Below are 13,837 nucleotides of genomic sequence, written 5' to 3'. Positions count from 1 at the left end.
GTGTGTGTGTGTGTTTGTACGAGTGCGCGAAAGCCCTAATTTTCTTTTCCAGTGAGGATACCAGTCGTGTTGAATTAGGGCCCGCTCTAATGCCTCATTTTAATGTATTACCTCTCTAAAGACAAATGTGCTCCCATTATGAGATACTAACAGTTAGGCCTACAGCATAAAGTTTTGGAGGGATCCAATGCAGCCCCAAACACCAGGGAGAAGATAGGCTGAATGAAGACTTTTCTGGGTTAGCCTGCCCCATGGTTAGAAGCTTGGGGACAGGAATGACATTCATGGGATCAGGACACTGGTTCTAAATGAGGAAGGTGCAGAGGATTCAGAATCAGGGCCATGCCTCTGAAGAGAGAGGGCTCTCTACACCAGGAGGTAAGAATTCAGAGTTCCCGAAGGGCATAGAGACACCATCAGCTGCACTGAAAATGCTCACTCTGTGCGAAGAGCAGCAACTAGAGGGAGTGAGAACTGCTAAGTAGCAGGTATTTCGCTGCCTCAGCACTATTGACATGTCAAGCCAGATGGTTCTGTGGTTGGTGTCTCGATGGGTGGCAGATTAGGAGAAATGTAGCACAATACATCGAAAAGTTGGAGCTGCACTTTTCCCCCCAGACCCTTCCAGGCAAAGTCATGCCACATGCCTGGCCCTTACATGTTAAATGGCAGTAGCACCTTACCCCTAGTCACGACGAGAAAATGTCTCCAGGCCCTGACTTATATTCCCACGCAATTCTTCACCGTGTAGCCTGCTGGTTGAAAAGGGAACAAGAGATAACCCCAGGAGCCACTAGGCCAGAGAGGCAGCTGGGCTGGGCTAGAGGGGGGTAAGAAAGACAGAATCTACAGGACGATCTTCTCTTGCTTTGCTTTGGTTTCTTCTTAGGTGCTTACATTTGATGACATAACTTTTCCTAAGGCACTGGGTGGGGTGCCCCTTGTGTGCTTAAGGAGACTCAGAAGAGCACAGAGCATGTGCCTTTTGTGGTCACTGGCAGGGCGTTTGTGTGTAAAGGATGCCAAGGATGGGGCTAAGTAGTCCCTGAACCTGCACAGTCACTCTTCAAGTCCATATACTGCCAGCCTTCTTGATGCTTGAGCAAAGTCTTTGGAATCTAATCTGACCAATTTTCTGGTTCCAGAAATCTGTTTATCAGAACAAGATTTCACAGTTGTAGCGGCTTTTTCAGGGGGTTTGTCTTCGTGGAGTTAGCTCTACAAAGGGAGTCTAAGTGATTTCCAAACAAACCCAAGTGACAGCTCTGTATTCTGCAGCCCAGAGGAATTTCCTGCTGGCTGGTGACTCTCTGAGCAGTTGTTCTCTAACAGCTGGAGTGCGTATAGGGTGTAGAGGGCAGGGGCGCGGAGGTTCTGGGCTGAGCACGTAGTGTCTGGCTAGAATCCAGCATAGGACTGCTGTCTGGATACCTCTCCATGGGCGTCCAGATCTCTCCCTGGAGATCATCGAGTTACTGCTCATTCTCAGGATTAGTGACGCGTGTGGAGTTGCCTTCAGTGGAAGAAGTCCTATGTTGAGTCTGTGCTCAACAGAATGGAGCATCCTTATGGATTGATTGGGTGGAAGGGTGGGAGAAATGGTAGCCAAGTGGGTTTGCAGCTCCTACAGGTTAGAGTGGCATGTCCTTTATTTCTGATCCTTCTGGGCTGTGCCTCTCCACATCAGGTCCTTGATGCTGTTCTCTTGATCTGCAGGCCTCTGCTTTGTGTCAGTCTCCACTGAAAATGCCACTTCTTTCTTGGACTGTCTCTTGCTTGCCTTGAATTGTAAATAAAAAACACCAGGGAGCTTGTCAGTGCCTGTGTGTGTGTGTCTGCCTGTGTGTGTGTGTCTGCCTGTGTATGTGTGTGCCTGTGTGTGTGTGTGCCTGTGTGAGTTTTTGTGTTCCTGGGTCTGTTTAATTGCATGAATATATGTATGGGAGTCTATATGCATGTGTGTTCATAAATGTCTGTCTGAGTGAAGGCCAAAGCTAGGGACACTCATTGTTGATGCTTCTCAAGTTCTGTGCATTTGGTTTTTAGGACAGGGTTTCTCATTGGCCTGGAGCTTGCCAAGTAGGCTTTGTTGGCTTGTCAGGATCTACCTATCTTTATCCACTTCCTTAGAATCAAGTGCCAGTCACTGGGCTCATACACACACACACACACACACACACACACACACACACACACAGAGTGGATTCTAGGGACTGAATTCAGGTCCTTATGGAAAATACGTTACCAACTGAGCCAGCTCCCCAGCTCCCCATTCTCTTGCTTTTTAAAGTAAGAAAATGTCATGGTTAGGGAGATTCTTCTGGCCAGAAGACAGATTAAGACTTGGAAGAATAAACCGTGATGCAGGAGGCTGGGTTGGAAGTTGTAGTTAGTGGTGATCCCCATGGGGTGGTGGCTGCTTGGACCGGAATCCTAGCTACAGTGATAGGGGTAGGAATTGGCCATGTGCAGGGCTGATAGAGTGAGCAAGGGATAAGGCTTGTGATGTCTCGGGGCTGAGTGGAACTGTTTGTTATAGCTTCCCTTTTGGAATGGACTATGAAATCTCATTTCTAAAAGGTAACATGTTTGTTTGTTGCTAATTGAGTATCAGGTAGCAGATGGTGTCCAAGGGGGTATCTACAGCACAAGGGCTTGTTTGGAACTGCTAACCCACGGCTGTGTCCATTCCCACTGGTCCTTGCTTGCTTGCTCCAGTTATAAAAGTATTTTTAATATCACTTCAAAAGTAGCTTTACCACTGGGGGATGGTGGTGCACATCTTTAATCCCAGCCCTTGGGAGGCAGAGGCAGGTGGCTCTTCAGGTTCAAGGACAACCTGGTCTACCTAGTGAGTTTCAGGCCAGCCAGGTCTAGACCCTGTCTCCGAAAACAAAAGCAAACAAATACCAACCAACCAACCAACCAACCAGCCAACCAACCAAAAACCCCACGCTTCTCTGTGCTTGGAGAAGCTGGACAACATTCCTCGGAGGGAAGGCAGCCGAGGAGTCTGATGCTAGCAGGTGAACAGTAATTTAATTCAAATTTAATAGGAGATCCAGAGCCATGAGGGTATTCTAGACAATAAATAAATAAATGAATAAGTGAATAACTAAAAGCCAAGTGGTGTGAGGGGATGAATGGACAGATAGGAGCACTAATCTGGAGCTGTTTCCTTTGGTAGAGCTTGTGAAAGAAGGTCTTGAGTCTTGCTAGCTTGTTAGCCCTAGGCAGTTCTATAAGGCTGTGCTCTTGTCTTCTCCACAGTGTTAGTAAAGTATCTAGTGTGCTTATATCCTTTTCCAGCCCTGGGGGGAAGCCCTAGCACTGTGTCCTTTCTTCATAGCCTAAGTGTCTGGTCAGAAATGTCCAATAAATGTTTGCTGAATGATTCAAGGTGGGTCAGAGCCGCAGCATGATGGCCAGCTGGTTTTTTTCTCCTTTTCCTCCAAGATTTTTTTTAATTCTTGCTGGCTACCTATCTCCCAGCCTTTGATTACACTGGCTCACTGCTACCTATCAGATCTTGGCTCCCTGGAAAAACCCGCCCCCAAGGTTCAAGGTGGATGAGTTCTGCCCCCTCCCTTACCTCCTATCATTAGGTCTCTGTTTAATTTCCTGCCTAAGGGTAGTGCTGGGTAGGGCCCTTGGCATTTTATGATTGTTCAGTGGACTTGAACCTGAACCTTGGGGCTTGATTTTAAACCTCCAGTAACTCTTGAATAGTGTGGCTGGGCAGTGGTGGTGCATGCCTTTAATCTCAAATAGTATAGTGATCGGGGTAGTCTCCTGGAGGTTAGCAGGCCTGAGTACAGGTTTTGTCTTGGCTTTTTCTTCCTGCACAATATCAGGCAGATTGATTTGTAGATCAAGGTATCTTATTTCTTTGAGGGAAATGATCTGATATTCTTGCCAACTTGGTCCCAGTTCAAGGACTCTGTGATTGCAGGGGTTGTGAGTCTGAGTCCAGGGATATTTGAGGTCTAGTACATGTTCCTATCTGGAACTTTAAATTTTAGCTGTTGCTACTGGCTTGGAACGAACATTTGGGTTTTCTCACCAATTTGTGTGTGTGTGTGTGTGTGTGTGTGTGTGTGTGTGTGCATGTATGTATGTATACGCACGCGAGTTGTGCGTGCATATACATACATACATGCAGATATTCATGGAACCAGGAGAGAGAGAGAGTTACAGGCGGTTGTGAGCTGCCAGATTTGGGCACTGGAAACTGAACTCTGGTCCTCTGGAAAAGCCACAGTGTTCTTAATAATTGAGCCATGTCTTCAGCCTCACAGATCTTCCTAAGAGAGAGGAGCACCTGTTTGTTGTATGCTTGACACAGCATGCTTCCTCCATATTGCCCCAGCTAGTGCCTTCAGCATCTCTGCATTGAGGTGGACGAGGTGAAGAAACAGACCTAGAAAAGGAAAGATAGCTAGCAGTGGTCTCTCCTGGGCTGAACATCAGTCTTTGCAGCTAGCCCAGGCCTCAGGCCCTGACTGTGATCACTATGCTTGCCTTCTGACTGTTCTCTCTCTCTCTCTCACATACACAGAGAGCCAGCTGCTCCCTGGGAACAACTTCACCAACGAGTGCAACATCCCAGGTAACTTCATGTGCAGCAACGGGCGGTGCATCCCGGGTGCCTGGCAGTGTGACGGGCTGCCTGACTGCTTCGACAAGAGTGACGAGAAGGAATGCCGTGAGTGGCTGCCTGTGGTTGTGGGTGGGGCTGGATAAGGGCAGAATTCCTGACCAAGAACTAGAGGTCCAGTTGGATGTGGATCTTGCTCCCTGTCTGCTGGGAGCTGCTGGGCCAGCTGCCCCTCTGTCTTGGAGCAGTATGGACCATGCAGAAGTGTAGTATGGTAGAGGAGCCCATGCTTGGGTGAGCAGAAGTGACTCCCACCAAGCCCCAGTGGTGCCTTTCCTCAATGTTATTCTCACCTTTAAGAATCCCAGGCATTTTATTCTGTGGTGCCTCTCAGTCAGCAGACCATTCTGGCTACCTTGGTCCAGGGCTGGAGACTTGTATGAGAATGTGTAGTAGAGTTCTCCCGATGATTCTGTAAGACCTAGTATTATATACGAGGTGGATATAATGTCCCTATGCTGCCTTACCTCCTTTGCTCTGTAGATAGTCACAGTCTGGATCTTCACTGGATCATCCCTTTTCAGTGAGTACCAGCATGGTATGGACTCAGGTTCTCTCTACCCCATCTCCTTCTTCAGCCTCTTGTCCATTTTGTGCTCCGAAACATGTATAAGATCTGGATTGAGAATAATCCGTAGGAGAGGAGGGGCCAGGATGTCCAGTGAAAATCCTCCCTGCCCTGAGGAGTCTTTCTTCTTCCCCTGAGTTGGTCTCTGCACAGTGAGCTTGGCTCTAGGTCACCTCCCTGGGATCCTGGCAGGGAGGCAGCATAGAGAGGTCTGGCCCTGGCTCATTAAATAAACAACTGCTAGGGAACCACACATCTCAGCTCTGTCATAGGCTTTGGCACTCAGGTCAGGTGGCACTTGCATCGGGAGAACTCTGTGTTCTGGCTCTTCATCAGCTGTGGCTCTGGGAGGCAGCCGAGGACAAGGTCCTGGAGGATAGGAACTTGAGCTTCTATCAGAACCTTTCTTGGGTTTGAGGTTCTGACTGGTGATGCACATGAAGGAGCACTGGGTTTGTAGCCACCCACAGCAGCTAGGTACTCACTCTCTAATGGTGTGCTCATGGAGATACGCTGCCCATTCTGAGGCTGACTTCTCACCTGCATGGGATATGGTATCCCCCATGCCTGCTTCTGCTCTTGAGAGGAGGTTTGGGGAGGAGAAAACTGGGGAGGCTTGGAGGCTGAATAAAATTTTGCTATGTCTGGTTTTTCTCATTAACTTGTTAGACTGTATACATTCTTTTTATATTATTATTATTTTCCCTTAACTTTTTTTTTTTTTAAGTATTAGGTCTGTCACTGTTTCCTTGCTTCTAGAATAACTTTAAAACTTCTAGAAATCTTAACATTTTAAAATTGAGTTTCAAGTGTGATAGAATGTGTGAGGCCTGTCATCGGCCCAGCTTTAAGGAGCATTAAACACTCTATAAGAATATAGAGTTACCATTTTCAGGACACCGTGTGCCTTTGAACAGTGGTAGATATAGACTGTCATTAGCTGGCGGGTGATCCTCAGCCCATGAATGTGTAAAGGAATGCAGGATTAGCAGCTAGTCGAGCCCCACCTCAGTTAGTAGCAGCTGTGCGACATTACTGACTTCTCTCCCAGTCTCTGCCGTCTGTGGGTACAGTCTAGTATGTGAGAGAGAATCCATGCAGAAACGGGAAGAGGTGATGGAGAGAGAATGTTTTAAACGAGGGTTGTGTCAGCAGCTGCTTGGAGCCATTTGGCTTGGTTTGGAGCAGGCTCGTTCCTGGCCAGCCTCCATCTTACCCCAAGTGTGACAGACACCCAACAGCCATTTGCTTAGTGTTTGATGCAGACATAATTAATATTTTTGACTATATCTACAAACACATTGCCTGCCCAGTTTTGTGTTCAATGGAAAAAACAATTCTTGCTTAGAAGTTAAAGGGAAGTGGAAGTTCCTTTTCTGAGAGACATCCACCTTTCCCTTGAAGTGTCTTTCATCATCTTCTGCAGCCCTGGAGCTGAGTGTCAGATTTGGAGGAAGACTGTCCAGGCTCAAACATGGTCCGTCCTCTCCCGCATCCTTAGGGGAATATGTAACCTTAGAAATGTTTGTGGAATATTCTAATATAGCAGCCACTGGTGGGATTAAAGAACATTCCTCACCCCGAGAGGACCCCAGTTTTGTCCTCTCTCAAGGGGAGCAGGAAGGTGTCTAATTGTGAGCACCATGGTGATGTCTTGGTGTGTGTGTGCTGGAAATACTGACCTGGTGTCTGTGCTCTGTAAGCACACAGAGTATGCTTTAAAAACTGCTTATAAATACAATATCTGGGTAGTCTGTGTCATCAGGGCGTGATTCTATGGATTTCGTTTTCTTCCTGAGATTTCATGTGTATGTGCTAAGTATGTACATGTACATGTGGAGGCCTGCGGTTGCAATCAGAGTCACCCTTCATTGCTCCTCCATCTTCATTGAGGCAGGCTCCTTTAGTTAAACATGAAGTACCAACATGGCTAGTTTGGCAAGCTAGCTTGCTCTGGGTTTTCCTTGACTCTGCTTCCAAGGCTGCAGTTACTGGGTGGGATCTGAACTCCAGTCCTCATGTTTGCAAGAGCTTCAGCCGCTGGTGCATCTCCCCAGCCTATGCCTTGCTTTTTCTATTTAACATTAGTTGTGTTTCTGTGTTTTTTTTTTTTTTAAATAGCTGTATTGTGAACATATATGCACTGCAATTTAGCCGTACTCTATTAAAAAAATAGACTTACCTTTATTATTTTTAATTATGTATAGGTGTATATATGTGCATGTGGATATAGTACACTTGACTACAGGTACCCTCAGAGGCCATATGAGGGCATCAGATGCCCTGGCACTGGAGTTAGATGGTTGTGAGCCACCTGACATGGATGCTAGGAGCTAAACTTGGACCTCTGAAAGAGCAGCAAATGCTTTTAACCACTGAGCCATCTCTCCTACCCTCCTACTGTTCCGCTCTTTGGTTTCTGTTCATCACTGGTAGGTTCGGCCTAAGCACGGGGCTGAGGGCAGAGGTGAACAGTTCACTTTCTCTGGGAACAGCAAGTGTAGAGGCTGGGCCACCTTCATGGGAAGAAGTTTCTTTAAAACAATCATCGGCCTCAGGGAATGGCAGTGAGGTGGCCACTGTGACCTCTGGGAGGTCATGGTGCCCAGTGCTCTGTGGCAGTTTGGCATGGAGAAGATAATGTTTTAGAAAAGAGCTTGCAAATCCTTGCTCTTTTGAAAGGGCACAGGGAGCCTGGAGATGGGTCCCGGGGTGGGATGTCCTCTTGCGAGCAGCTACTTTGTATCTGCAGTAGAGGAAAGACTTTTAGAAAATAAGAAAAAAAATCTATCATAAAGGTTTTTTTTTAAAAATATCACATATTGCAAAAATTGAGGAAGGAGGACAAAGGAATGGCATCGGAGCCTGTCCCTGTCACACACACTCAGTATCCTGGAAGCTTTTCACTCAGCTCTTTCCCAGTTGTAGTCACCGTAAGGTCCCGTTTTCAGTCCCAGTTTTTCCATATAAGATTTGTCCATGATGTCATCTTAGTGATTTTTCTATAATTCTCTGTCATGTAATATTTTTATCTTATGTGTATTGGTGTTTTGCCTGCATGCATGTCTGTATGAGGGTGTTGGGTCCCCTGGAACTGGAGGTACAGACATGTGGGAGCTGGGAACTGAACTCTGGTCCCCTGGAGGAGCAGCCAGCGCTCTCAACCACGGAGCCACCTCTCCATCCCTTCGCTATCATTTTAATTCCTAGATAAATAATCCACTAATTTGGCATCATATTTCTGATGATGCTACTCTTCCTTACTCTTGTTTTTTATTTTTTAAATTTTTGCTCCTTGGGATTGAACCCAGGGCTTCACACGTACCAGGCAAATTTCTGCTTTGGGCTTCACCTTCACCCCTCTATGCTAATCTTGTTCAGCTTTCTGCTACTGAAGAGTCTTTGGTATTGACAGCCTGACAGTGGGTATGGCATCCCCCACTCCCATTTCCCGAGACTGGATTCTCAGAAACGAGACTACTGTGCTGAAGGGCGGGAGCTGTTCCTGCCTGTGTCCACAGACTGCCCACTTGTTTTGCTGAAGGTCTACACTGGTTTGCTTTCACTGGCCACGAGTGAAGTCTGGGACTTATTTTAGTCTTGGCAGCGTTGAGTAATATCTTTAAAATAAACTCTTTTTCCTGGTTATTTTAATAGTTGAGAGTAGTTCGTGTATTTTACATTTTTAATTTTTTTAAATTAACAAGGTGGAATGCTTATATTTCTAGTTATTAGTTGTATTTCCTTATGAGGTATCTGTTAATGAATTGAAATTAATTCTCACCTGGGCCTCGTGGATATTAACTGTTGTACAGAATACCTCTGGAGGACCTCCCCCCGTCGCGCACCCCCCCCTCAGAGTTGGGGGTTGAAGGCTTAGTTTGGCATGCTTCTAGTATATTTCTGTTCTTGGTTAGTGAATTGCCCTGAGTGATCAGTTTATTCATATCTTCCCTCTGCTTTCTGTGGTTGTAAAGTGATGAGACATACGTTTCAGGAAATGCGATGTCTCCATGAGAGTGCTCATTTCCAGGAGCGACAGTGGGTATATGCTTGAGTGTCCTAGGCACCATACTGAGCCAGGCACTTTATGTTCTAGGAACTCATTGGGTTTCCACAGCGAGCTTTACTGGGAAGGAGCTGTTGTCACAGAGGCATAGCAAACACACAGAGCTTGCATGTTGGCCCTATAAGACCCCATAGCCTTCCTCGATCAGAGGACTCCCTAGGGTCTTTTCTTTTGTTTACCTGGCTAGGTGTCCCGTAGCTGATCCTGTGGATCTGTGTTACCTGTGGATCTAGTTGGCTTATAATGAAAAGGTTATTTTGGAGTTTTGGAGTTTTTACTCCAGGACCCAGTTGACTCTGTTGCCTGTGGAGGATAGTGTATTGTGGTGGGAAAGCGCACAGTGAAGTAAAACCTCATGACCAGGCAGCAGAAAAGAGAATGAGGAAGAAGGGCCTGGGGTCTCATCATCCTCTTCAGGGACACACGCTCATTGGCTTAAAGGCTTCCCAGCAGACTGTCTCTTTATAGAGCTATTATTTTTAATTATGAGTGAGTGAGTGAGTGAGTGTGTGTGTGTGTGTGTGTGTACATGTGCACACGTATGTGAGTGCACATGCATGTTTGCATGTACCCAGGTGCCTATGGAGGCCAGAGAGTTGGAGATGTGAACTGGCCAGCATGGGTGCTGCCCATCAAACTCAGGTCCTCTGGAAGAGTAGCAAGTGCTCTTAACTGTCTCGTCATAGCACTAACTCTGGACCCCACCTCTTTAGGCTCCATCACCTCCTAATCCTGCCACTAAAACTTTAACATTTGAGCCTCTGAGGGACATTCAGGATCCAAGCTATAGGAACAAAGTCAACATATCAATAATGTTTTTCTACAATAATGATTTTTAGGGTGGCCTTTCGTCCGACGAGCCTCTGAAACCTTTTCCTAGAGGCAGAGTGCCATTCCCAGTGCTAAAGCAGAGACACAGATGTCTAGAGCCAAGCGCCTTGAGACCTCCCTGTTCTGCCATGGCCTTTCACTGTTGTCTGTGTCCCCACAAACTTGGGGAAAGGTTTTAATGTTGGGATTCCTCCTCACAAATTGGATTATTTCTCCTTGGGAAAAATTGCATCGTGTCTTTGGTCATATGTGGGACTTTTATCATCTCTGCTTGTGCTTGGGTGCGTGCATGTCTGATGGAGCGTGGAGGAGGAATTAAAAGACAGTTAAATGAAAACATTTTAATGAATCTCCCAAACAAGAGACTTGGGAAAGTAGGTGCAGACTTGGAATCTGGATTCTATTTGCCTCCACCGTGTCCAGCTCTTGCTTGTACATTGCTCAGGCATGATGGTGGAAGAACTTGATATAGTTTCATCGACAAGTGTGGAACTCTGGTCCCCCCAGAAGTCTAAGGGGGTCCTCTTCTTTTTTTAGTCACCGTCCTAGGCTTCTGCCTCTAGGTGGCACCACATGTAATGCTTTCTTTAAACCATCTGCTTCTAAGCATGGACTCAGAGCAAGCAGAGAGGGGAAGTGGTGTTTGAGTTTGGTATTTCAATAAGGTGCCTACTAATGGCCTTGCATGCACAAAGATCAGGGAATCCAGGTTTGTCATGGGCTGCGTATAGTGTGCTTCGGGGTGGTGACCATTGTGGTGTTGTGGCCAGGGAAAGCAGGGAACCTCTCGATGAGTTGTGGGTTCCTGGTACAGCAGAATAGATCTTTCCCTTTCAGCTGTGTCAAAACAGAATTGCCAAGTCACCAATATTTTGAATCAAGTAGTGCCACCTGCTGCATTCTGAGGTTGAAATCCTACGGCACAGTGCCTCTGGATTCGACCTTGCTTGGTGACAAAGTTTAGCAGAATGGACTAGTTACTTTTCCTGCTGTTGTGGCCAAATACCTGCCAGCACAGAAAGGAGTAAGGGGTCATTGCTCCCTGCTATGAGGGTTCAAGCCATCCTGATGGGGAGAAGTGTGCTTCATATCCTGGTAACCAAAAAGCAGAAGGAGAAAGTATAGGAAGAGCCAAGGCGAGAGGTAACCCCTAAGATGCATCCCTGTGACTTCCTCTAGCCAAGCCTCACTTCCCGCCTTTCACTGCTGTGATAAACCCATTGATTAGGTCAGAGAACTCATGATCTGATGTTCTCTGAAAACCCCCCTCATAAGATGTACCCAAGATGTTCTTTACTGAGCTCACAGGCATTTCTTAACCCACTGGAGTTGACAGTCACAGTTAAGCATCACAAAGACATAATTGAATTAAAATGAGGTCACAGAGTGGGCCTTAAACCGTCACAGCTGAAGTCCTTCCAAGAGAGAAAATTTGGACTCAGATACCAAGAGACAGAAGATGATGTAAAGCCATAGGGAGAAGAAAGTCATCTGAAAATCATGGCGAGAGGTGATCTGTCCCTATATCTCATCTATGTATATACATTGATTTTGGACATCTGTCCTCCAGAAGTTTGGAAAAAATAAGCTTTTGCTTTTGAAGCTATTCAGTTTGTGGAACCTCGCTCCAGCCACCCCTGTACACTAGCACAGCCATGAACTCATCGCTGTTGTGTTTTATATTGTCACCTAGAGATGCATGCATGTCAACACTCATGAAACATGATGACTTTCACAGGAGCCAGCTTCTGCTTTCTCAGTGGTTTAAACATAAGAAGATGTTCAGATCTTAACTCCCAGTATCCCAGGTCATGCCCTAACTTGGAAATGGGGTCACTGCAGATGTGAATAGTTAACATGAGGTCACACTATAGTAAGGAGAGCCCTTATTGCAATCTTGTTGAAGATAATGTGAAGAAATGAGGGAGGGATACCGGATATCATCTGACAACAGGGATCAAGGGGAGAGTGACGCAGCTGCCACCCAGGGATGCCAAGGGTTCACCATGCTCCCTTGAAGCCAAGGTGGGGTGAGGAAAGGAATCCACCCAGAGTCTATGGAGGAATTGAGACCCTGATGACCATTGATCCTGCTGCACAGCCTCCAGGGGTTTTTGTTTACATAGTCCATTCCATTGGTGGAGCTTCATAATGGCTGCCGTGGGAGAGGAATCTGCTTACTTCCCGGGGATCACTAAAGCTACTAGTGCTCCTCTGGGCTAACCTGGAAGCAGTGGACACAGGTCTTTTTTTTTTTTATTGACTTGCCATACTTGCTCTGTCTCTTGGACGGTTCTGCTCTCTGTTTCTGCTTGAGTATCTGCTCTGTTACATGTGAAGTGTCCCTATTCCTGCAGGCCTTAACTCTGGCTAGCCATAGTGAAGTACTGGATCCTACAGGCTTCTGAAGGAGTTGAGCTTCTGACAACAGAAGTGGCCCTCAGAGTGGCCCAGAGACTGATTGTGGTTCCGTGCTGACCCATGTGTACACTCTTGTGTGTTCTTTCTTTCCTATTTGTCTTATTTTGCTGTGTGTTCATTTTAAATACTTCTGGTAACTCATTTATGCCTGGACCCTCCGGTTCTTCCATCCCAAAGGTGAAATCATATATCCTGTATAGTTCAGAACAGGGCTTGAGGGCCAGACCATGCTGGGTTCTCACAGCTCCTGAGACCCTTGGTGCTACTCTACTCTTCTCAGCACATCCTTCCTCATCTATAAGATAGAACCGTCTCGTTTCGACACCTTCACCAGAGGGAATGTTCAAATCATTCATTGCGTGGTATAATCAGAAAGATGCTGATCTTATTCAGTAGGTATTGTGCCTGGGGCAACAGTATATTATCCGCCTCAGAGTAAGCAGATATTGTGCCAGGTCTCTAACTGCCTGGCCTGAGTGAAGCACTCTGTAAATTCTAGGGAACTCTTCTGTTTGTTGCACTGGTGATGTCTTGCCCAGCATGGTGTGGTCGGCCGCTTCCCTGCTTCCTCATGCCCCTGCCCCTCACCTTCCTGCTCTCTGGTAAGCTAGGCTCTGCTTCAGAAACTACTTTATTTCCTGGCTCAATATCTTTTTGTTTGAGGGAGTCACCCAGGGTTGAAATGTCCTTCAGCTTAGCTCTCCAGAGAGCCAGCCTGATACCCAAGCTGGTGCCAGAGGGAAGAAGAACAAATATTTGCAGACCTGAGTTGAGTGTGGCGACTGAGAAGGCGTCTCCTCTTGGTAGAACCTCCTCTGCATTCTTCTCAGGGTCTCGGCCTCCGTGACTCTGCAGTGAACCTGGAGCAGTAGCTGGCTTGTCCTCAGAGCTAAGAATACCTCAAGTGCATTTGGGTGGTTGTATTCTGTTTTGTGACCTGTAGTCTTCTCCATTACCTGTGTGTGGAGACATTTCACTTTTTATGCGAGCTTTAAACCATTAAAACTTGGTGCAGAAGCCCCTGTCTTTCTGCCTCATACTTGTATTTTATACCTGTGCAGCCACCATGAGAAAGACTCTTAGTTCCAATGTTAGGATCCTTCCTTCCTAGGTAGGACATGCCAGTCACCTGCATATGAACATGTCCAGGTTGTCAGACTTCCTCTAAGTCCTGTCTCTTCCAACCTTTCCTTAAGAGATGCTGGTGGTTCTGCTTTTTTTTCCCAAAAGCTGCCAGAAGTTTGCATGACTTTTTTTTTTATTTACATGTAAATTTCTCCATTCCCAGTTT

At 46.5% G+C, this 13,837-nt stretch overlaps 1 protein-coding gene across 6 annotated transcripts in view; it reads left to right on the top strand.

Annotated features, from left to right (window-relative positions):
- The window catches only part of Ldlrad3 (low density lipoprotein receptor class A domain containing 3), a 241,043-nt gene that overhangs the window by 68,503 nt on the left and 158,703 nt on the right, over positions 1-13,837 (top strand). For 5 of the 6 annotated variants that reach the window (XM_031371149.1, XM_031371150.1, XM_031371152.1 and 2 more), the window contains one exon: positions 4,559-4,705. In XM_031371149.1, coding sequence (XP_031227009.1) covers positions 4,559-4,705 — 147 coding nt within the window. The remainder of the gene's footprint in view (positions 1-4,558; positions 4,706-13,837) is intronic. The other variant, XM_031371151.1, reaches the window with a different exon arrangement.

Source organism: Mastomys coucha, unplaced genomic scaffold (assembly GCF_008632895.1).
Source record: "Mastomys coucha isolate ucsf_1 unplaced genomic scaffold, UCSF_Mcou_1 pScaffold15, whole genome shotgun sequence".
In the NCBI taxonomy this organism is placed as follows: Eukaryota; Metazoa; Chordata; class Mammalia; order Rodentia; family Muridae; genus Mastomys; species Mastomys coucha.
Note: the sequence above shows the minus strand (reverse complement) of the source record. Positions and strands in the feature narration are given on the sequence as shown.